Source organism: Phyllopteryx taeniolatus, chromosome 11 (assembly GCF_024500385.1).
Source record: "Phyllopteryx taeniolatus isolate TA_2022b chromosome 11, UOR_Ptae_1.2, whole genome shotgun sequence".
Lineage (NCBI taxonomy): Eukaryota > Metazoa > Chordata > Actinopteri > Syngnathiformes > Syngnathidae > Phyllopteryx > Phyllopteryx taeniolatus.
The window spans coordinates 16882852-16908323 of NC_084512.1; the positions used below are offsets into that span (position 1 = coordinate 16882852).

General features: G+C 38.7%; 2 protein-coding genes across 9 annotated transcripts; one reads left to right on the forward strand and one right to left on the reverse strand.

Annotated features, from left to right (window-relative positions):
* The first annotated feature begins 1671 nt into the window (after positions 1 to 1671).
* st3gal7 (ST3 beta-galactoside alpha-2,3-sialyltransferase 7) lies at positions 1672 to 8688 on the forward strand. Of its 4 annotated transcripts, none has more exons than XM_061790179.1 (8): positions 2425 to 3413; positions 3570 to 3720; positions 4435 to 4555; positions 4659 to 4981; positions 5230 to 5416; positions 5841 to 5981; positions 7151 to 7303; positions 8550 to 8688. In XM_061790179.1, the coding sequence occupies exons 2-8, from the start codon at positions 3581 to 3583 to the stop codon at positions 8634 to 8636; spliced, it is 1152 nt and encodes a 383-aa protein (XP_061646163.1). In that variant the 5' UTR covers positions 2425 to 3413; positions 3570 to 3580; the 3' UTR covers positions 8637 to 8688. The 4 variants fall into 4 exon arrangements, with proteins under 4 accessions (XP_061646164.1, XP_061646163.1, XP_061646162.1 ...); XM_061790178.1 differs by having other exon boundaries at positions 2428 to 3413; positions 4659 to 4999; XM_061790180.1 differs by lacking the exon at positions 7151 to 7303 and having other exon boundaries at positions 1672 to 3413; positions 4659 to 4999; positions 8550 to 8687.
* On the reverse strand, positions 8363 to 23810 carry hps1 (HPS1 biogenesis of lysosomal organelles complex 3 subunit 1). Of its 5 annotated transcripts, XM_061790174.1 has the most exons (20): positions 23683 to 23810; positions 23407 to 23497; positions 22681 to 22852; positions 22461 to 22617; positions 20736 to 20878; positions 20132 to 20240; positions 18384 to 18544; positions 18199 to 18301; positions 17073 to 17151; positions 16006 to 16061; positions 15749 to 15916; positions 15489 to 15668; positions 13784 to 13860; positions 13565 to 13702; positions 12891 to 12956; positions 12646 to 12790; positions 12224 to 12337; positions 11921 to 11998; positions 10853 to 10935; positions 8363 to 10792 (listed from the first exon to the last, which is right to left on the reverse strand). In XM_061790174.1, exons 3-20 carry the CDS (start codon positions 22707 to 22709, stop codon positions 10630 to 10632), a joined length of 2049 nt encoding a protein of 682 aa, XP_061646158.1. In that variant the 5' UTR covers positions 22710 to 22852; positions 23407 to 23497; positions 23683 to 23810; the 3' UTR covers positions 8363 to 10629. The 5 variants fall into 5 exon arrangements, 4 of the variants coding, with proteins under 4 accessions (XP_061646158.1, XP_061646157.1, XP_061646159.1 ...); XM_061790173.1 differs by lacking the exon at positions 23407 to 23497 and having other exon boundaries at positions 22461 to 22595; XR_009790829.1 differs by lacking the exon at positions 23407 to 23497 and having other exon boundaries at positions 10738 to 10792; positions 11921 to 12081; positions 22461 to 22595.
* Positions 23811 to 25472: the final 1662 nt, after the last annotated feature.

The following is a 25472-nucleotide window of genomic DNA, read 5'->3' on the forward strand; positions in this document are numbered from 1 at the left end:
TATATATATATATGACCCTTTAAGGTCATGCCACAATATTCCAATTGGATTCAAGTCCAGACATTGACTAGGCCACTCCAAAACCCAAATACGCTTCAGCTTGAGGTCACAAACTGATGACTGAACATTCTCTTCAGGATTTCGAGTATTATGTGATTTTAGAGCAGCATGCCTGCCATTTTGTTTGTGGAGTATGCTGCGTCTGAAGTCCCAGATTTCCCCAAGATTACAAATCAGACAAAATTAAGTGAAAAAAAAGTTGTAGTTATTTTTCACTTGAAAATGGATGCTAGTTATGAATAAATTATGTAATTCACAGTCATTTCAGAGCATAAAACACATACTGTGTTGGCAAATAATGTGTATGTGTGTGTGTGCGCACTTGCATTTAACATTGTTTGACGATTAACAAAGCCTTGCTCCATTCAGGAAATGTGGTACGGCTGATAACGCCATTTGTCATCACACGCTAGTTGTGATGTGGCCTGTGTGCACTACATCTCAATGCATCTGATATACAGTACAGTACAGTAGGTCCAAGTCAATACAATCACTGTGCACCTCACAGAAAATTATGGCACACAAGGAATTTGTCTCCGTTAGTTGGAGCCGCTCTGGTACGACAACAGACAGTCAATTGACAGAGAATACTTTTGAGACATAAAGACATTGACAAAAAACAGTCAGTGAGCAATAAAGGGTTGCTCGTTATCTGGTAATGCCGGTATTTTTTTTTTGTTAATATAAAATCGTCATACAATAAGGACTGACTCACGGAAGGACTTACAATACTTATCTTAAATAATAATTCCAATGAAAAGTGAGAAGTTTCAACTTCATTGTAGTCAGGACTGTGAGCTCGCTTGACGCGCTTGCACGGCTGACGTCATATAAGTAAGTGCTTCTCCCCCCGTCAATCACCCACAGCTTTGCTAGTCAGAGAGTTGCATAATCTTGTCGCCTTTTCTCACTCTTTGCATCACAATTACGATGGTGGGAGCAATGGTTTGTGCCACTCACTTTCACATTTACGTATTCGCACGCACAAATGCACACACACGCACAAACAAACTGTTGCCTACATGGACCACAATCGGCATCCATCTATCTATCAGTTACGATTAGAGAAGTTCATTGAGAATGGTGTGCTTGTTTACGTTTTGGTCCTTACAGTGCTGTGTTGTCATGTCAAGTCTGCACTAAGATGCTAATTTAATGTGGCTTCAACTCCACTAATATTGAAGTTACTAGTTCATATTGATGACATCATTCTGTAACTTATGTGGTGTACATTACCAAGTAATGGGTAAGGTTAAGCTAATGCTTTTTTTGTACTGTAGATAAGTGATATTCCTGCCACTTGGCAGCTGCTGAAAGTAACTACAAAGTTACTTTTTTCTAACTTACTTTTGAAATCAAGTAATCAGTAAAGTAACTAAGTTACTTTAATGCTCAAGTAATCAGTAAAGTAACTATGTTACTTTTTCAAGGTAACTGTGGCAACACTATGCATGACTGTATTATACTGCCTCTCGGTGGGCAAGGCGGGCATACCAGAAGGAGCAGCACAATGTATTGGATTGCAGCATTAAATCATGCTGTACAAACTATTTAATTATTTTACATTCTATTCAATTATAGCATTACTTATGTTTTTATGAAGTACAATATTATAGAGTGCCATTCTTCCTCATCAAAAAACCCAACCGCAAAAAAAATTGTTTTTAGGCTGGGAGCCTGGAGCGGATTAATGGCATTTCCTTTCACTTCAATGGGGAAAGATGATTTGAGATAAGAGTCTTTTGAGTTAAGAGTGTGCTCCAAGGAATGAATTAATCTCGTATCTCAAGGCACCACTTTACCGTGGTTAGCAAATGTTTCTTTTAACACCCGCCTCCTGCCCGAAGATAGCTGGGATAAGCTCCAGCACTCCCGCGACCCTTGTGAGGATAAGCGGCTCAGAAAATGGAGGGATGGATGGAATAATCAAACTAATGAGGGCTTATGTTGTATTTGACAGTCTGATTACTACTAGTTAGTGTGTTAGAATGCAGAACAGTATATATGCACAATAGAATAGTAGGATTGGTCAAATAAAATCATAAATAAATACAATAAAATTAATACATTAAAAGTACCATCAATTCAAATAAATCTAATAAAAAATAAATACAATTTAAGTGAATGCTTACTATGAGGAACATCGAATACCAGCATCAAAATTGTGATGTCTGAAAAACTTTTTACATGTGAATGTCCATACTGCTTATCAATGTAGTAGTCTGAGGCTCATGCCAGGAGTTGAAATAAAAATATGCTGAAAAAATAGGATGACATTTCTTCTGCTTCTACCTTTTTAATTTTATTTTTATTATATATCTTGTTAAAATACTTTTTGAATTCACTTGTACTAAATATAGTGAACAAGGGATTTATACTTTTTTTTCAAATATTATAGTTAATTTTCATTTTATAATTCATTTTTCATTTTACCACTACGAGGGGAGAAAAGACGTCAACATCAAAAACATTTAAAGTGCGTATAAAATGTTACGTAAAACCCATTGATTTTATGTCTGTGAACGTTGCACCAAAGATTGACTGAATGGTTAGTAATGGTGTTGTGGGTGTGTTTGTTTGTTTCAATTTTGTCATTATTCTTATTATTATTATTATTATTATACATGAAGCCAGGTCACATTGACCCACGAACATGCTACAAAGAAACAAACATAACTGGAGGGTTAACGTGCTGAAAGCCAAGCAGGTTCTTTACCGAGAGTCCAGACTGACAGTGGATGTAAACAAGCCACACACCGGCCACAACACTTGGGACACCTGCACGATCTCTTGTATGAGATTCAATACAAGAGCTGGATCAAAAATCCAGCTTTTACAAAAAGTTCATTTATGAGCTACATTAATTTGGCCATACATCTTTAATTTGGAGTATACAGTGGTAGTGCATCAAATTGCTGTTTCTAGTATTTTAGTTGTTCGGAAAAAACACCCAGTCTGATGACTGTATGCCACATCCACATACGCACACTTATACCTTGTACTGAGGGTGTGTTTCATTGAAAAGCATGTAAACATTACTTATTACATTACTTATTAATTACTTATTATCATTACATACCATAAGGGGCCGTTCATTTATGAAAAAAATATAACGCCGCCTGGTGCACAATTTTTTAGGTTGAATGGGGGGCATTTAATAATACTTTCTCTAAGGTTTTGGAAGACCTAAGCAGACTTGGGACAGCTGCAGTGTCCAAGCCTCTAGTTAATGTATAACAAGTGTTAGTCAAAGGCCTGAGGTAGAAAGCAGTTGCAGCCATTTTAGCCACACTCGACATGAACCTTCCACCATTTAGTAAATACTCCATAATCCTTACAGGACTATCTGACAGGTATTTCACTCATTTTCATCACTTTTTAATTGCTTATGTAAAATATATGTCTTTTAGCTTTGCTTATTTGAATTTAGCACCGGTGACAAAAATAATAATGTACTGTAATTCTGCTATGTTTTAAAAGTAAATGTACTTGACTTTTGTGTGTTGGAGGTGTTGTTACCATGGTGACCCTCAATCGCTTGAGTGTAGAAGACCCCCAAGATGTTCTTCCACTGCTGCCTGAGACTGCAGAGGCAAAAGTGATGACACCTGTAGTACACAAACAAGAAACAACACCATGCAGAGACTTTTTCATCAGCAGGTAAAAAAATAAAACAAAAACATTAACAGCCAAAATATTAGGTACACTGGTACAGTCTAATGCAGGGGTAAGGAACCTACTGTCGTTGAGTCGTTCTTTGATCATGCATTTCTAAAAACAAAGAACACCTTAGAATAAGTGTTATAAAACATTTAAATCCACAAATGTTCATAATGTTATAATTAATATTTGGTCTATCATTTACTTAACTCATTCACTTCCAGCTCTGTCAATTAAAATGGATATTGATTTCTATAATTGTCAATGGCAGCGAAAATATTAAATAAAAAATGTGAAACGTGGCATTTTTAAAATGTCAAAAAGAGAAACATGCAATGGTATTGTTAATAAATATAAAAAAATTATAAAAGTGTTAGTGTTAAAAATATGAAAAAGGCTATATTAATAGTTCCAATCTGAGCCATAATTTATTTATTTTATTGTATTTTGGGGGATCTAAACTGAAAGATATATATATATATAGACAGCTAACCTGTAAAGTTGTGTCCCACTGCAAACTAAGACCACTGTAATACATGAACACATTGTTACTTTCATACCTAATTAGAAGGCCTACGCAGTGTCATTATCTTTGTACAGGCAAATTATTTTGTAATGTATTTTGCACTGGTGTACCTAATGTGGTGTCCAGTGAGTGCATATTTTGTTTACAGTACATCATAAGGCAGCTAATGCTGTGGTGGTGTCACTCAGGCCTGAGAATGCTGTCCTCAGTGTGATTCTTCTGGTCGGGTGCTACTCTGCAATTCTGATTCCAGCATATTTCCCCCTGCATAAACTCTCTGTTACTGATGATCAATATCCCAAATGGGAGGTCTGAATGGACACACACACACACACACACACACAAACACACACAGACACACATTCCCACCCTTGTATTCAACTCTCCTCCTCCTTCTCCTCCTCCCCCTCAGGAGGTGCTTAACCGTTCAGCCTCGCTGCTGTCAGGCCGGTGTCATCGTCGCTGGTGTGTGGAGCGCCTGAAGCAGCTGCCATGCTCTTCGGCCCTGATGAACATCTCTGTGTTCGTGCGGCGAGAAGCGAGCGCCGCATCATGGGATACGCCCCCTCCTCTGGGGCTCCGCGGGAGCCGAGAGCATCTGGCCCGGGCTCTGGCATCTATGCCTCAGCCCGGCCTGCCTCAATCTTTGCAGAGAGGCGGCGGCTGCAGAAGATGCGTGGTGGTGGGCAGCGGAGGGGTCCTCCACGGGAGCCACCTTGGATCTCATATAGATCAGTACGATGTCATCATTAGGTGCTTATCCTCACTAGAGTCACGGGGGTGCTGGAGCCTATCCCAGCTATCTTCGGGCGAAAGGCGGGGTACACCCTGAACTGGTCACCAGCCAGTCGTAGGGCACATAGAAACAAACAACCATTCGCACTCAAATTCACACCGACGGGCAATTTAGTTAGTGCAACATCCCTCCTGATCTTGAAAGACCAAAGATTCCAGTGTCCATGTTGTTTGTTGTCACCATTCAGGATGAACAATGCTCCAGTGCTTGGCTATGAGACAGATGCTGGTTCTCGCACCACCATCCGCTTGATTTATCCGGAGGGAGCACCCAGCTCTGCCGATGAGTACAGCAAGACCTCCATCATTGCTCTTGTGGTGTTCAAGAGTCTGGACCTAGACTGGCTCACCTCTATCCTCACCAAAAAACCTCTGGTGGGTCCACACCAGCAGAACCATCCATTTTCCGTACCGCTTAGCCTCACTAGGGTTGCGGGCGTGCTGGTGTCTATCCCAGCTGACCATGGGCGAGAGGCTGGGTACACCTCGAACTGGTCGCCAGCTAATCACAGGGCACACATAGACAAACAACCATTCATACTCACATTCACACCTATGGGCAATTTAGTGTCTTCAATTAAGCTACCATGCATGTTTTTGGGATGTGGGAGGAAACCGGAGTACCTGGAGAAAACCCACGTAGGCACGGGGAGGACATGCAAACTCCACACAGGGGAGGCTGAATTTTAAACCCAGATCCTCAGTATTATGAGGGAGATGTGCTACTCAGCCGCCACAGCAGAACCAGTAGCTTTAAAATTAAACAATCACTCAGGGCCTTACCTCACGTGTTTCATAGGGCTTCTGGTCCAAGTTGTGGTTTTGGAAGGATGTAGTGGATGATATTCCCTTGAGAGCAGAGAACTTCCGGATCCTCCATCCAGACATTATTCGCAAGACTGGAGAAGTCCTGCAGAAATACTCACAGAAACAAGGAAATGTGAGTTTTTTTTTTCTTTTGCATTTAATTCTAATTCTACTTAAACTGACAAGTGAGACATAATCATATAACTTAATTTGACATACTGTATATGTCAAATTATACTGCTCAGAACAATATGAGCAATACTATTCATAAAATGTCATTAGCATACACATCTTAATTTTTTATAGGAAGATACTTAAATATACTTTTTATGCACTACATAACATTTGTCAATTCCAGCAATAACTATACAAACACCATACACGTTTATATATATATATATATATATATATGCTGAGTGCTGCTGACACATTGACAAAATAAGCAGGGATCACCAACATTTTTGAAACTGAGAGCTACTTCTTGGGTTAATGCGGCAGTTATCAGTTTGATACACACTTCTGAAATAACAAATTTACTCAAATGACCTTTAATTATTGATAATTAATGATAATCATCGATTTGACGACACTGAGCATGTAAATGATTTCTCACAATGATTCAACAAGGTAGGAAACAGATAAATACCAATATCGCAGGCATTGGGCGGAATCCTCCCATCTCCAAAACAATCACTTTTCAGGAAAAAGGGGTTAAAAAAACAAACGCCACGGTTGTTGAGCCATTAACATTTTAAAATGATAACTTCTACAACAGTCCTTAGAAATCACAATGTCCCATCACTGATATTCTATTTTTAGAACAGGCCCGCGGGCTAATCGGGTGGTCCTTTGAGGTACCCTGGTGCGTGATGGCACCATGTTGGTGACCCCTGAATTAGATCAAGAAAGGCCAAACCTTTAATTTGACATATGTCTTCCTGTATGATTTAAAAGGCTGGTTTTACATTATTTTATTATACAATTGTTAGCTTCTCTTAGCACTTGTGTGACAGTTAAAAATGTTGTTATGCAACTTAAAACAACATCTGCACAGTTAATATAGGTTTTATGATGGTGATCTAAAACAAATGAACTCACGTTACATTATGGAAAAAAATTGTAAACAGCATCACAAGATGGATGGATTTTTGTATTTTTATTTAGACATCCTGCTGTATTTTTTAATCAAATGCACATATTAAACTAGAAACCTTTTGCATACACAACATTTTAGTGTAAAAATGTTGCACTTACCAAACAAAAGAAGCAATAGGTCCATAGTGAGCATGTGTTGTGTTGAAGTCTATGGTGCCCACGCTGGGGGCTGGTGCAGTGGTGATGGCGCTGCAGCTGTGTGACCACGTGAGCCTGGCAGGCTTTGGTTACGACATGCAGCACCCTCACGCTCTGCTTCACTACTACGAGACTATACACATGGCCGCTATGAAGGCTCAGGTAAGTAACCTTCGCACATCGCATTCATACTGCACTTATTACCTCTCCCAAGAAGGCTTTTGTCGCTATAGTTTGGCAAGATGAGGCAAAAAAAAAAAAAAAAAAAAAAAAGTACTAAATTGATTTATACAAAACACGGTGCCATTAGTGGGGGCATTTTTCATGCCATGGAGTGTATTTTTTGTTGTTGCTGCTAAGATTACGCTAAAAAAAACGTAAATAATTTATATTACTAATTATGAATAACATTAAACTTTGTGAAAGGGTTTGGGCATGTCCAAGAAAGACCTCGCCTTTAATAAAGTTAGGGTACATCCATATATACAGTATATATGACTGCTCAGAACAATATGAGCAATACTTTTTTTTTTTTTTTTTTGGTACAGATCCAGGAATTTTGCCAGCTTGTAAATTTTACCCTTTTGTTAGCATTTTAAGTATTTTTTTCAATAACCATCTTTTTGTGTATTTTTTATTTACATTTTTAAACTTTGAAAAAATGAGGGGTGGATCCATACTTTTTTGGGCATGAGAAATCCAAAACCCTTTAAAAATTGTACATTGGCAGGAATTTTGTAAACTTTGGATCCAAGATTAATTTGTGCACTTTTGTTGGCATTTAAAATATTTCACCATCCTTTTAAATTTAATGTATTTATTAATTTATTTACATACATTTTTCTGAAATTTGGGGTGGATCCCTACTTTTTAAGATTAGTTGGGACAGAGCAAGGAATTCAGCGAAATAAAATTTCAGTGTGGAGCCAGGATTTGTTTATTTTACCCTTTTGTTAGCAATGTAAGCCACCTTAAAAATTCTTTAAAATTTTGGAACTATCCTAATGCATTTGTACTTCGTATCAAAAAGATTTTTGCCAACTTGTCAAAAAAATATTCATTAGCTCATGACATTTTGGTGTGGATGCAGGATTTATGATTTATTTTAAATGTTTTCTTCAACCCCCCGTCCCCATTTTCAATATTTTCCCATCAACTCATGAAATTTTAATGCCGACCTAAAAAACAATTTCATGTTCAACTTTTTTCAACTCGTTGAAATTGGGTTCATATCCAGGACTTTATTTTTGAACATTTTCCTTAAATTCACAATGAGCACAGCATAGCTCTTACAGACATAATCCAGGCATACTGTATGCTGGCCTTAGGTACAACTGTGTGCTGATCCATTGTTTGTTTGGCCTTGGAGGAGGTGGGTGCTCTACTTTGTGTGTTCTTGTACCTGCAGGTGGTTCATGACGTCAGCTCTGAGAAGCTCTTTCTGAGGCAGCTGGTGGCAGCTGGCGCTGTCAGCGACCTCACGGGAGCGCTGTGAGGTGGACGCGCAGACGCTGACACTAACATGAACTCAACACGTGCCCGCCTCCTCCCTGTCCTTCTCGGCGTGAGCCTATGATGATGATAAGGACGACGATGTCCTACATTACTATGGCCAGAGAAGCGGCGGGGAATGACCTTTAAAGCACAACATCCTTCGGGTCTGACAGAGAAATTGGTGAACTCAACTCTCAAAGGTTAGAAGATAAACTCATGAATGTACAAGTTTGTCTTGACAGGAAGTTACATCATCATCATCCCATGTGTATGAATAACACCACCATCATACTGTACAGTTTATGATAATGTGTATATATATATATATATATATATATATATATATGGTTCTGACAGTCTTATACAGTGGTGCCTTGAGTTACGAGTTTAATTTGTTCCATGTCCATGCTCATAACTCAAAACACTTCATATATCAAGTCATCTTTCCAGATTGAAATCAATGTAAATGCCATCAATCCATTCCCATAATCCAAAAAACACCAACATTTTTGTTTTGCACATGAAAAACGTATGTGCTTGTGAGTATTGTTATCTACATGTGTTGCTACCCCTTGTGTTTAAAGACAAGTTGATTAAAGTTTTATGATTACCGCAACATTGATGCTAGTTTCATTAGCTCGCTATTGGTGTTTTACATTGTGTGTTAGCATTAAGCAGGCAGGCTTTTGTATAGTAAGCCACTCTTAATGCGGTTTGGCTAAATACACAAAGTGTAAGTCTTTTTGTTTTATGTTTCGTTAAACAGCAACGTGACAATAATTCACAAAAAGAAAACATTGAAAATATCCACCAATAAGCTTGTATGGGGGGGATCGAGTAAAAACAAAAACAAGCAGAGGTTCCAGTGAAAAATGGGGGTTAGGTTCCACAAAAAAAATAAAAAATCAACAAATAGGTGAATTCGCAAATGCTGGAAACGCAAATATGTGCCAGTCCACTGTATTGTGAATAGTTAATTATGGTGAATATAGAGTAACCAAAGTGTTAGAAATATCTGTCAGTGCATTGCTGCATCCCTGAAAACTACATTAATAGACACTAAATTGCATTAAAGTACTATCTGTAAATACAGTACTGTTTCTACATATTTAGTGAGTATTTTCTTTTCGTCCAAAAATTAACACACACTTCGACCAAAAATTAACACACAAAAAAAAGATTGTGTTTGTATGTTTTGTTTAGTATACAAAGAAAAAAACACTCTGAAGATAGAGCTGCTTCATTGGACAGATCAATATCATAACAAAGAAGTCTGGCTAAATGTTTAATATTTTTGTAAATAAAATTACCAATATATTAGTGATGTTGGATTGTCTTTTGTTGCTGTCCAATGAAAAACAAGCATCTCCAGATTTTTACATGTGCACACACACACGCACGCACGCACACACACGAAGTAAAAACAAAAATTGGACATACATACAGTAAACTGGTTAAATACTGCATGAAATTAATAAGTACCACATGTTTCATTCATAATTGTAGAAATAAAAAACAGTTAAAAAAAAGGAAAATAAAAAACAGACTGACATGTATTATCCATCCATTTTAATTAGATAATTTATCCTCACTAGGGTCACGGGCTGCTGGAGCCTATCCCAGCTATCTCTGGGCAGGAGGCAGGGTACACAGTGAACCGGTCGCCGGCCAATCGCAGGGCACATACAAACAAACAACCATTCGCACTCGCAATCACACCTACGGGCAATTTAGAGTCCTCAATCAACCTACCACGCATGTTTTGGGAATGTGAGAGGAAACCGGAGTGCCCGGAGAAAACCCACCCAGGCACGGGGAGAACATGCAAAGTCCACACAGGCGGGGCCGGGATTTGAACCCCAGTCCCCAGAACTGTGAGGCAGATGTGCTAACCAGTCGTCTATCGTGCCGGCTGACATGTATTAATAAAATATTAAAATGTGCAAAACAAAGGAGGGCTTGTCATGCAATGTGCCGTGGTCTTAGCTGAGTATCTAGAGGAGTAGGTTGCGCGAGGGCTCCCACAGCTTGCTGGCCAGCTGTCTGCAGTGCTGCAGGATGATGTCAGTGGGGATGACGCCCAGGTGCACCGTTAGCAACTCGTAGCACTTCACCACCTCGCCCTGGTGGCTCTTACTGTAGTAGCGCAGCAGCTTCCTGAGGACACACAATGTGAGTTTAAATGCTTTTATAACAGTTCCGCTGAGGTTTTCTCACCTGTAGTAGTCCCAGGCAAGCATCCCAATGGGGGCAGAGTCATCGGGTAGAACGGGCATTTCCACTGCCTCCAACTTGTAGCCCTGATTTATTTAATATGCAAGTACACAGTATGTAAAACGGGGTTGGGCAAACTTTTGGGCTCAAGGCCCACATCATTTGTAAGAGGTAAGAACATTTTAAATATTTATTAAAACAATTTCTTTCATAATAAGTCAAAAAGGATGCGCAAACAACTTTGTACAAGTGGCTTGTCCAAGATAAGAAGCTTTAAATTTTGGTGTGAATCCAGGATTTAGCATTTTAAGCATTTTTCAATATCAGCAACCTTTTTTAAAATATTCTTTTATTCATTTACATTTTTCAACTATTATAAATTTGACTTGGAGCCATTCTCTATTTAAAAAAATAGTTTCAAACACAGGTGAACGTTTTATAAAAAAATATGTGCATATATTTGTTCATGGGCTAATAAAATAATAATGAATTCTTATTATTTTAAATTAATATAAGTCTAATTCATTCCCAAATTTAAAAAAATTTAAAATCTATATGTAAAATTGTTTATTTTACTACTATTATTTATTTTATTATTCACAATAAGTAAAGTAACCAATTATCTAAGGAGATAATTTAATTTAAAAAAATTATAATGAAAACAATTAATCAATACATTTTAATTAAACAACTTAAGAGAAGAAACAGCTAAATTAATGCAAAAAATTTTACAGGACTCTTGATAATGTAAACGCTCAGCGGGTTGGATTAAAGAATGGAGTGGACTGTACGGATAAACTGTGTCAGAAAGGTTCCAGGACTGGTGTCACAAATGTTTCAAATTCAAACTACAAGTTATCACCTTCAATGGGGACCAGATGATCAACCAGTACATCTACAAACAGATGCTGCGCCGTTTGGTTTGTTCAGTGCACGAGAAGAGACAAGAGTTGTGGCGGGACAACTTACAGCTGCTTCACCATGATAACACACCTGCTTACAATGCTCTGAGCATCAGACAATTCCTGGCCAAGAAGAATATCATCGTGCTGAAGCAACTGCCCTACTCACCTGACCTAGCTCTGTGTGATTTTTTTTCTTCTCTTTTCCAAGTTCAAGGGAGTCATCAAGATGGCTGTGACAACAGAGCTGCGCAGGATCCCGGAAGAATGTTCCCAGGAGTGCATGAAGGCGTGGCAGAGAAGGCAGGGCGTTAGACTCCAGTGGTATTCCTTTAAAGGGGAAAACTTGTACTTTGAAATGTATCTTTTGTGACACAAGTTCTGGAACCTTCCTGACACACCTCGCACTTGCCCACCCAATTCAAGGTAAAAAGCACATTTACGAATTATTGTAAAGGCAAAACAAACTCACGGTTTCATTTTCAAACCAGAGGAAGTAGCAGAAGTGGAAGTCACCGTCTCGCAGGGTGACAGTGGAGTAACCCTTTTGGAGGTAGCGCCGTGTTGTCCTCACCAGCCTCCACACCTTTAATGTAATTCACACTTACAGTACCGTATGTATGCTCGGGGGACGTAACATTAGGCACACCTACGCAATCCAAAATTCATTAACACTCAATGTTGACAGATACTGTATTGTGCTGGTGTACCTGTACCTGATGAAGTGTCTGGTGAGTGTATATGATGACAGATATTACAGAAAATTGATCATAAATACTGAATAGAGCTAATAAATCCCCAACTGTGAGGATGATTAGTAGAGGCGGTGTTGCTAGAATACCGAGTCATTCGTCCAAAGTTGAACACAACATTTGAGTAACACATGCGCCTCACCTTGTTTTTGATAAACTGAGCCACTGGTCCTTTGCCCAGCTCCGATGTTGTGCGCTCGGTGACGTTAAGGGATGGTGCAATCATCTGGCCCGTGGATCGATCCACGCAGATGAAGTGGATGAGGCCTGGGAAGTCCTCCAGGTACGTGAGATGAAGTGGGTCAAGGACAGCCTAGGCACTTGGGGATATATTACTAAACTAATGGACAAATCAATGATATCAGGGTTTTTTCAATGACAGGATATGACACCATGGTGATGTTTCTCTTGCTTTTCACTAGCAAGAAGTCTTTCCAGTCTATCAGCTTTTCCCTGGCAGAGTCCGATCCAGTGAGAGGGAGGGCAGGGGAGGTGCACAAAAAGCAGTACTTGAATGACAAATGCATACATGCATTACAGTGGACCATCAAGTCGATTGGACCCCTCGTCTGTTGCTACTGCATATTTTTAGAATCGATTATTCCATCGATTAATCAGGTAAAAATTTATATTGCATTAAAGTTTATTGCAAAACCACTGTTTTTCCGATTATTTGGTATTGTTTAATGATTAAACAAAACCATCCATCCATCCAAAACCAAATGAACAAAATTAAGCAATATCACACGAGAGGGAGTGATGTTGCATTCGCCAACCTTTTTGAAACTGAGAGCTACAGTACTTCTTGGGTGCCGATTAATGCGATGGGCTACTAGTTTGATATACATACATTTCTGAGGCTATTTCAGGTTCAACTACATGTCAGTTACAGATTACTCATACTATGGCTGCAATTAACGATTATTTTCATAATAGATTAAACTGACTATTAGTTTTTCCCTAAATTTATTATGATTCAGTTACTGGTTTGGTTCGTAACCTGTCACAAAAAAGGCAAAAATGTTATCATTTGAGGAAATATCACAGTGACTGATACGCACTGCAACATGGCCTGGGCTCGCTCCTGCAGAGTGGGGGAGAGTTTCCGAGGAACGTCGGCCGGTCCAGAGTCAATGAGGAAGCACTGGCGGTAAACGCCACACAGCTGGGTCTTCATGTTCTTACACCACGGGATGAGACTGCAAGTAAAACACAGCCATACTGTAATGACAAGGCTAGACACTGAAAGGGAAATGTTGAGAGTCTGCAAAGACACTCACTCTCTGTTGAAGCCAGGTCCACCTCGGGAAAAGGCTCGGTTCTTGAACTCGCTCCAGACATTTTGTAACTGTACAGACTGGATTGAAAAGGGGACAATGAAAAATAAGCTTGTCAATTATTGGATACTTTGTATTAATATTCAAGTTTGTATGAAATAATAATAATAAATAAGCTATGTTATATGACTGTTATATTTTTCTTACATTCATTTGAAAAAATGAAAAAAAAAATCCTCAATAGTTTACAATGCACTACACTTATTGTACAAATGTGTCACTAAGACAATACTATTAATTATTTATTCCTGACTTTATATGTCTACTTTTGTTAGATCTTATATGCTGCTTGGGCGTATTACATCACATCACATTTGACGAGCCTTTGCAAGCGTCTTTTATCGTTTCAACTAGCACATAAAAACACAATTTTATACATACAAGTGCTTCTCGTGACAAGGCACTTTACACTTCATAGTACAAGTTAAAAAAACAACAGCCAAAATATAAGCTTTCAAAATACAGTGGACATAAAAGGTCTGCACACCTGTGTTCAAATGCCAGGTTTTTGTGATGCAAAAAAAATGAGCCCAAGATAATTTCAAAACTTTATCCACTACAAATGTGAACTACGAGAGGTACAACTTTTTAAATTCTTTTCAAGAGGGGAAGTAAAAATAAACAACTGAAACAATGTAGTGGCACAAGTGTGCACACCCTCTTATTATAACTTATAGTGTCGCTGTGTTCAGAATCAACCAATGATATTCAAACTCATGGGAGTCAGCACATACCTGCCACCATTTAAAGTGCCTCTGATTAACCCCAAATGAATTTCAGATGTCTTAGTAGGCTTTTCCTGACATTTTCTTGCATTTGTGCAGAAGCCTGAATGTTGTGTGCTAACACTGACTGCTATTTGGAACTGTTCATAATTCCCTCCACCTTGACTAAGGTCCCGGTTCCAGCAGGAGAAAACACCCCAATGCTTCAGTGGAGACATGGTGTTTTTTTGGTGATGAGTAGTGTTGTGATTGCGCCAAACATACCTTTTTGGAATTATGGCTAAAAAGTTCAGTCTTGGTGTCATCGGACCAAAAACACATTTTCCCACGTGTTTGGAAGACTTAGTCGTGTATCAATAAGATGAATAAAAACTTGATTATTTAGATTCAATCAAATATATACAGTATGTTAACTATAGCGGCATGGTGCACGACTGGTTAGCATATCTGCCTCACAGTTCTGAGGACCCGGGTTCGAATCTGGCCTCGCCTGCATGGGGTTTCTCCGGGTAATCCGGTTTCCTCCCACATCCCAAAAACATGCACGGAAGGTTAACTGAGGACTCTAAATTGTCTGTAGGTGTGAATGTGAATGCAAATGTTTCTTTGTTTATATGTGCCCTGCGATTGGCTGGCGACCAGTTCAGGGTGTACCCCGACTATCACCCAAAGATAGCTCGGCTAGGCTCCAACTCGCCCGCGACCCTAGTGAGGAAAAAGGGTATGGAAAATGAATGAATGTTAAATACAACATGTCAGATATGATTTAAATTATCATTATTTTTTTAAAATCATATCTGACATGTTGTATTTAACATCATTGAATCATAAAATTCTCTTGTTTTGTTAGGTTATTATGTCAGAAATTGCACCTGTTCACACAAAAATAACATACAAAAAGATGTAAATGTAAAAAGACATACTTGAATGTCACTGGGCCCAAGAGCTTTGATAAACTTGTCCAGTTTGCTTCTGATGTCCTGTATTGTTGGTTGACTTCTAGTAGCAGACAATCCTTCCTGGCCTTCACTCAAACGCTTCTCCAGCTTGGCAAAGGCCTCCAGGAACATGTAGATGGACGCAGCCACTGCACTGGTGGGAATCTGATTTGATTCAGTTGAATGGAGATTGTGTGAGTTAGAAGTCAAAAGAGTGTGGGAGGGAGATGTGTGTGTCCACAAACCTTAGTGAGCAGCACCAGTGTTATCCCGGGCCATAGTGGCAGACAGTACATGGAGTGAGGCATCATGGGATACAGGCCCTCTTTGTGGGACACTTCAAGAAACACCCTGCGTGGCGTGGATGGGTCAGGGGGAGGAACCTCCAGGCTGTGCAGACTGTCTTCTGCCATCTGAACAAACACACACATTTCTGTAGTAAACTACATTATGTTATAATCTGACACATACTGTATAAAGCATAGGAAATATGAGAACACACGTGAATGTCTGGATCTGCAAACTCAAACACTGTAGCTTCTTCTCTCGCTTGTTTTTCTAGAGGAACACAAAGTTACATGTTCAAATTATTAGACACGTTACACACATTCAGTTAAGCACTCTTGACTACAGGACTGAACCTAAAAATATTATATTAACACATTCATTCATCCATCCATTTTCTTTATCGCTTATCCTCACTAGGGTCGCGGGCTGCTGGAGCCTATCCCAGCTATCTTCGGGCGGGAGGCGGGGTACATCCTGAACTGGTTGCCAGCCAATCGCAGGGCACAAAAATTATATATATATATAGATTTTTTTTGTTTTGTTTTTTTTTGGGGGGGGGGGAAATCTCATTAAGAGTGTATTGGGTACATTTTTTTACATCGTTTATTTTCAACCTAACATTTTTTTTAATTAACTTTACGTAAAATAATTATTACAGTTTATATTTTATTAGAATTATTGTGGATTGCCTCGGAGAAATCACATGATGGTACTGCTTTATTATAAGGCGTACAATAGGTGCATGTTATGTTGTTATGATTTTATTATGCTCGCCACAAAAACTATTTTATCATTGTAGACTGAGAAGACATTCAAGTTTATGGTTCAGGTAGGTGTTGAATTTTATTTTTCCATGATACTATTCTGATAATACTCAAACATTGTCATATCTAAAAAATAATGCAACATTAAAACAAATATTTAATCATACTAACACATTAATATTAATACTCAATCCATCCATCCATTTTCCGTACCACATAGACAAACTATCATTCACACTCAGTCACACCTAAGGGCAATTTAGTCATCAATCAACCTACCATGCATGTTTTTGGGATGTACACGGAGAAAACCCACGGAGGCACAGGGAGAACATGCAAACCCCACAGAGGTGAGGCCGGATTTGACCCCGGGTCCACAGAACCGTGAAGCAGATGTGCTAACTAGTCAACCACTCACTCGTACTAAGTGCTTTATTTCTTTTTACATATTAAAGCAACAATTGTGTTGCATGGTTGATATAAAAATATAAACAACAGCAAATCTCCCTAAACTCACCTGAACTGCTGGAGTTGGTAGGGGAAGGCTGAGGTGTGTAAAAGCTTTCTGGGCCTGAGCCGCTTGGACTATCAACATCCTTCACATGAAAGAGATAAAGAATAATCATGATTGATTGTCATAATAATAAATTTTAAAAAGTAGTTTAAACTGATGGAAAACCCAAGTGATAAACACATTAAATAGACAATAAAAAACTATTTAAATAAAAAAAATACAATAAATAATTTTGAAAATTTAATAATATAAAATAAATACATACTAATAATTAATACTGTCAATAAGCAAACGTGATAATTAAAGATACTGTATGATAAAAGTGAAATAATTATACAATTTACAAAAGGTAAAGAAAATAATAATTTCAACAATCATTAAAAAATAAGGAAATATAATCATAGCTTATATATCCGCTTCTCCTCACTAGGGTCGCGGGCGTGCTGGAGCCTATCCCAGCTATCATTGGGCAGGAGGCGGGGTCCACCCTGAACTGGTTGCCAGCAAATCGCAGGGCACATGCAAACAAACAACCATTCGCACTCACAGTCACACCTATGGGCAATTTAGAGTCTCCAATTAATGCATGTTTTTGGGATGTGGGAGGAAACTGTATATACTATATATATATATCATATATATATTTGTCAAAAAAATCGCTCTCTCATTTTTCTGGCATTTAGCAAATAGAAATAATTTTGGTAATCCTAAATGCCCTGAAAATGGAAAAAGGTGTATGTCTTTTTATACAGTCATGGCTTTTTAGCCATAACCTTAACAAAATGGTAAAACTGGAATGATTAAACCAGTGGATTTCAAAATGGGTAGCGTGGCTGCCCTGGGTAGGGTGTGTGTCAGTGGCGGCACAGCAGCTTGAAAAAACTTAAGAAAAAAAATATGTACTTTATTTTTAAACCTGCCAAGCTAGCTTCAGCAACATGCTAAAGGCAAAAATTATGGATTTTTTGTTTTATCTTTGCCAGGAAAGAATTTACATTCAACACAAACTGCACAATAAATAATGCACAATGTTAAATTAGCGTCAGCTTCTGTGTCACTGTGTAAATCCGTGATGAGAAATGAATTTATTATACAGTATGTGGGTGACCACCTGTGCCACCTACAGTACCTCAGAAGTGTGGTCGTCTTGGTCCATGTTGCTAGGATACATGTTCTGGGCCATGATGATGAGGGCCAGGAGGTCTGAAGTGGTGAGTGTGCTCGCGCTGCGGCTGCAGATTCATTAAAAGCCAAAGTGTGAATGTTTCAAGTTAGTGGGGGAGGGGACGAGGTGAGAAAGCAACAGTGCGGCACCTGGAGTAGAAGGCCAGTAGTTTGGTGTGCACCAGAATGAAAGCATGCTGCACTTCTTCTCCTGCCCTCTCCACGCTGCTGTTGAGCAGCTGAACTAAACGGCGCTCCAAGAACTCGATGCACTGCTCGCACAGCGTAGGGTGTATCAGTCTCTCCACAGCCTGTAAGGCCAAACAAAACACTTAATGTTGGTGTACAGCACCACTCATCGGTGGATGCAGTGTTTCCCAACCTGAAATGAGTCAAGGCACATTACATTTTTACATTTACATTACATCTATGTTGTATTTGTGGCAACAGGGGATATACAGGTGTTTTGAACCATCAGCCATCTAATGGAAAAGCATTCGACTGTTCTACCTGTTACTATACAATGCTGGCATAATAGATGAACAAAGATATATTTGTAATCAGTAAAAAATAATTTTCAGACAAATTGGATTTGGATCATTTCCCACCACAGCCTTCATGAGCTTTTACGGCACACTGTGTGTGTGTGCCAACGCGCCCCGGTTGAGAGTCACTGCTCTCATCGAACTGATCCCAAATATCAGCAGCAACTTGTACTTGTCAGCTTGTGTTCAGAAGACAAAATGCAAAACATTCAAATAGACGCTGCTGCTGCCATCTAGTGGTTACTCATTTCAAAATGGAGGTTTTCTACGAACATATGACACGCATTTACAATTGCCCTCTGAGTTTGATGGTTAGACATTAATCCTAAAATTACTTTACTGGCTGAGTTATATGACCCATTGGTTAAAAAAAAAATGTAAAATTTAATATCAGTAAATAGAATCAAAAGCCACAGGCACTGTGGTGTATACAAAGAGCCCAAGCCATGTGTGGAGACGAGCCCAACTATATCTTGACAGAACTTCTCGACCTCACACACCAGCTCTCGCTCCTTCCCTGCCAGAGAGGTGACATTCCACGTCCCTAGAGCCAGCTTCTGTAGCCGGGGATCGGATCGCCAAGGTCCCTGCCTTCGGCCACACCTCCAGACCTGGGCCCCAGTGACCCGCATCCGGGCAAGGGAAACCTCAATCCATTATTTTTCATCATAGGGGTCTTTTAGCTGTGCTTTGTCTGGTCCCTCACCTCGGACCTGTTTGCCATGGGTGACCCTACCAGGGGCGTGAAGCCCCAGACAACATAGATCCTAGGATCATTGGGACACACAAACCCCTCCACCAGGACTTGGCTTCCAGGAGGGGCTAATACTTTTTCCAGTAGATATTTTTTCTCCAAAATCCAACTCATTTTGGGTGCCTATTGTCCATCCATTTGCTTTGGGCGAGATGGATGACACCCTGGACTGGTTGTCAACCAATCGCAGGGCACATAACTGTATAGACAAACAACCATTCACACCTATGGACAATGTACAGTAGAGTCTTCAATGTACTGTTTAAAAGGGTGAGGAGCTTGACTTTATTACAGTTTGATTTAGTTTTCTGATAAAGTGGTTTAACTTCTCTACACGTTTATTGCAGTTATGAATGGTAAAATGCTACTTTAACTACTACCTATACAATTAATAGAGGTTTTATGATCGTGACAGTTTGAGCCTGGAAGAAATTAATTCACTTGTTTTGAAGGTATAACAACTTGGGAGTCAACCAGTATTACGAAACAAATTAATTCACTTGTTTTGAAGGCAGAACAACTTGGAAGTCAACTGGTATAACGGAACACACTGTATTACATGCAAACTTGAAACAAATAAAATCGTGAACAGACTCCACCTCCACTAAGAAGCTCTGGTCGTTCTCCCTGAGGTGGTTGTAGGTCTCCAGCAGGCTCTGGAGATGTTTCCACAGACGTTCCCTTTGCTCCGTGTCTTGAGGACGCAGCCTAAACATGAACAGAACAACAACAACACGTCTATGTAGTAAGTCAGGTCACACGTGTGCTGTAGGACAAGTGACGGCTGGTCAATAGAGGGCACCAAAGTGTCACCTCATCACTTACCACATACAGTAAATGAAATATATGTATCTCTACTTTTATATGAGCAGGATATGTATTATATAGTTAAAGATGAGTAAAGGTTTATTTCACATCTGTGTTTTCTGATTTGTGACATTGTTTCCACGCCGGGGACCCAAAAATCAAAAGTTGAAAGCCCTCTGTAAATTTCCTAATTGGAAGACGAGATGCCAAAAAACACATGATTAGCAGTTAGTCGACTTCAAGCTTTAACGTCAATGGAGAGCAAGAAAGTCAACGAGTCGACTAATCGGTTCAACCCCTAATATATACATACAGTATACTATACAACCAGCCCTGGAGAAAACTCCACCAGCCACAATTGTGTAGGACTAAACACAAATTTCTAACATGTCTTACTCTCTCCTGATCAGGCTACCGCTGAGGGTGACCATGCCGAAGAGCACCTCAATCATCTTCTTGGTCACATAGATCTTCCTCCTCAGATCATCCTCCTCCTCCTCGCCGTCTCCGTTCACGGCAATGTAGAGACACTCGTCGAACTAGAGGGGAACACAGAACACGTCACATTCATGGGCTGCTCTTCCAAGTATCGCCCATCATAGGTTTTAGAATTGTAGGGATAAAATGATGCCAAATATTGGAAAATATTTATGGTTTTGGGGTCAAAGGAGATATTACCCCGAGACACCTGCACACTATTATCTAATAAAAGCCAGTTCTTTTAAAAAATATTTCTTTTTCAGATTTCAAAGATAATTATTTTAGTTATATCCAGTTATTCTAGTAGGAAATTTACCATGGGGGACATTCATTGGAATTAACTGGGTATTTTGGTTTATTTTTTTTAGTCTCACCTATACAACAAATACAATAATGAACATTTTCTTTTGTCATAATCCTACTGTCCAACAAAGAGCAGGTATTTCCAAAAGTGTATTTTTTTTTTATTTTTTCTTACCTTTACACTAAAATAACACAACATTGCATGTGTCAGCAAAAATAAATACAAAAAAAAAATATTTTTTCTTACTGACTATTTTCATTTTGGGTGTTAAATTGTTGTATTGTATATGTTATGTATTTATAACAGGAAAAAAAAAAAAAAACATTTCATTTAACACAGAGACACTGGCCGGCACAGTGCGGACTGGTTAGTACATCTGCCTCACAGTTCTCGGGATCAGGGTTCAAATCCCAGCACTGCCTGTTTAGAGTTTGCATGTTCTCCCCGTGCCTGGGTGGGTTTTCTCTGGGCACTCCCGTTTTCTCCCACATCCCAAAAACATGCGTGGTAGGTTGATTGAAGACTCTAAATTGCCCGTAGGTGTGAATGTGAGTGTGAATGGTTGTTTGTTTCTGTGTGCCCTGCGATTGGCTAGCGACCGGTTCAGGGTGTACTCTGCCTCCCGCCCGAAGATAGCTGGGATAGGCTCCAGCAGCCCGCGACCCTGGTGAGGATAAGCGGTAAAGAAAATGGATGGATGGACAGAGACACTGTTTGGTATTCATTTAAAATGATGTAAAATGGGTAATGTAATTGTGATTGCAGTTTGCAGTGGTGTACAACTTTAGCGTAACTCCTGTGATAGCTCCATGGTAACCTTGTTTAGCTAGATGAGAGGGTCAAATACTTTACAATATTAGAAACAGCTCTCAGTATGATGTAGTGCAATTCTACTCCACTGCAAACGACAACCACTACTGTAAGCATATTGTTAAGTGAATACATCTCTGATGACGTCAATCAAAAGTGAACCTTATTATCTTTCCAACTGTGGAATTTTTTATACGGCCATTTTATTAGATCCTATTAGATTGTACAAATATATGTACCTAATGAAGTATCCAGTGGATTGTATGTATTAATCAGCTCAACTTCCTTCAGAATTGGGATTTATAGTGGACATTATTCCAAACATATAAGCAGAATGGATGTAAAAATATTACTAGTATAAGAACGAAATAAAAATAATAATATATATATATATATTATTTTTTTCCGTAAAAAATGGATTCTATGAGCACATGATGTGCCCGCAGGAAGATTCTACATGTGCATCACATGATAGGGCAGAGGTTGGATGCAGTGGGGGGGTTTTCTTTCTTTTTTTAGCTGAGTACCTGGTGTAATACATAGAGGTGGTTGTTCTCTGTGGTGAAGCATGTGTAGCTGTCACCCAGCCTGTCCACCATGGAGCTACAGGAAATGATGATGGGTGCAAACAAGGTGCTGATGCTGTCCTCAAAGGCTGGAAGCTTCAATACATCATATATTATACTGTAATTATTATAAATATACAGAACAGCATGGAGCAAATATTCATGTCGTTTTCCTCTCTACCCTCTGGCCTTCTTCCTGGGCCACGCCATACTGCTCCTGGATGTTGAGTTGGAACCCCGGGTCGGTCCAGTGGAAGAGGATCTCAGCGCTCTCAGTGGTGATGAGCAAGGCTTTCATTTGGAACACTCGTATTCTCTTTTTACAGCCACTCTACAGCTCTGCGTGCACAACACTGCAAAAACAAACAAACAAACAAAACATACACATTGTAGAGAAGTCGGCAGGGAGAAATAAAAGGGGTTTGAAAAAATAACATACTCTCATATAGCACATTTATTAAAACATGAAGGATATTAACAAATGAGTTATAATTAAAAGTAAATGAAGAAAAAAATAAAGAAACAATAATCAGTTTATTGACAATGTTAGTGTTAATAATTGTGCTTCTGCCCAACAAGAAGAATCTATATCTAATGTATAGCCAAATGTTGTATTTTTTTTTGTATCCGAATAACAAAGAAAACACATTTTGAAATCCAGCAAAATCAACATTTGTGATTGAGATGAAAATGAAAAAAAGGACACGCTTTTTGTTCGACAGGCACAATGTTTTTGTACTGTATTTTAAGTTGCACACCAATGCTGCTACAAAGCCAGCTGTAGAAAATTTTCTTTCTAAATTATACATTTCACTCTATAAATGTCTGGCAGTTAATATCTTTTAAAAGGCATAATTCTTTTCCATACGGCACTTGCATTGGATGTCATAATGTTGTGCAGGTGTACCTAATGAGGTGTCCGTTAAATTGAGCTCTTCCAGGAGAATGTTATTCAGGGATGGTCTGCGCTGTGTATAAAACTGGCACATCAAATCCGTCTTAAAAACAAAAACAATGAACATACTTGACAATTTTCATTGTATTTCTGTTTTTCTATTTGCTCGCTTGGAGTAAAAAAAAAAAGTTAGTTCCTCAAAAAAAAAAAAAAAAAAGTCAAACTTCCTCGATACACTCGTACTTGCCACCCGTGTAAAAGAAACATTTGATGGTCAAAACGACTTACTTTATGTTTTTAGGTGCTGATGATGTCAACATTAGGATCCATTGGTTTGTTCTAGCTTGTCTTTAACCTTTTGGCCAGTTTGTGTTTGCGGAGCACTGCGTTCCTTCCGCATTTCAGCCGCACCACATCCGTGTCATGTGACCGCAGCACAGTCAGGCAGTATCCGTGGGCGCTAGCACTCGTATTAACAATGAATGGGATTTTTATTTATTTATTTTTTTAAATTCTTTTTTGTAATGGACGCTTGTGAGGTGAAATGTGGTCATGTGCTGCCTCAAGTGCAACACATGACCAGCGACTGCACAATGGGTTCATATACTTCAGGAATGTCAACTCAATGTTGGGTATTTGGAGTATTTAAGCATTAAATTTCTTTGCAGTTGCGGTCATCGCCATGCAACAAAGGTGTGAAAAATTCTCAGAAAGCTAACTTGGCATACTTAGTTATAAGAAATATAAAATCAAAATTTAGATTTAAAAAAAAAAATAGTAATAGTTATTTTATTATTGTTATAATTATCATCATCATCATCATAAATGTAGTACACAGCACTTGATAGAGTGATGATATAGATATATACATAGATACATACTACATATAATTGAAATAAATGACTTATTCAAATTTAAGTAAATTAAGAAAAAATGCATAATATAATAAATCAAAACTAATTTCACTGATATCAGAGTTAATCTCTATAATCTTGTTGCAACATAGCTGCCCAACAAAAAGCATGTAGCTCCAGAAATTGTAATTTTTGTAATTAACTGAAACACAAAGAAAAAAATATCGTGACAGAATTATATATTTGTGTTTCAGATAAAAAATTTGAAAAAAAAATTGGAGACATGTTTGACAAGATTTTAGAAAACAAAATCTTTTCATTTTTCAATTCATCTAGTGATTGTTTAAGTTAGTAAAGAAAAATGCAGACACTTCATTGTCTTGAGCTGCCTAATATTTCCTTTTCTTCACTTTCTGTAAAAATAAATTAATAAATAACCAATGTGATACTTTTTTAAAAATATTTTTAATTTGATGTGAAATAGAATGTCTGTTACATTGTACCCCGTATAGGTTTTCTAGTTTTCTGAATACAGTAATGTCTCACGTATAATATGCTCTCGAGTATAATGCACACCCTCAAAGCTGACCTACAACAAAAATCTGGAAAATGCTTCTACCTATGTATAATGCGCACCATTGATATGCTCATAACATTATGTATTATCTGTATTTTATTAGGTTTTTCGAATAATTATTCTGCTGAGTGTGCATAGACTAACGTAACCGTTACCTTTTTTTCTTTATTACTTTCAAAGCATGGAGATGCGTTGTGGTACAATCTGCAGCATGTCCTCCATTTCTGGAAAATGTGCCACTTTCGCACGTCCCGAATTTCTTGCACCAAGCTTAAAATCAATCCTGAAACACACGGGGAGCCAATACAGTGTGTCAGTCAAATACCACTGCGTCTAGCGTCTTTCTTATGCCTACACATTCCTACATGTTTGGACTGCGAAATATATCTGCTCAAAGCCTCCGCCGGATGGAGTATATCCCACCGGTTTATAGCGGGGTTTTCCATGCCGCGACAAGAGACGCTAGCCAACAGTTTGCTCGTGAGGTAACTGGGACCCCTTTCAGCTGCCGGGCAGGTAAATAATATAAAGGTGCAAGCGGGGGAAAAACTTCCGTCACCCATCTGTCTAGGACATAACCCAAATTGTACATAAGCCACAACATACCTATGTAAACGCAGTAGTAAAGACATAATTACAGTAAATTC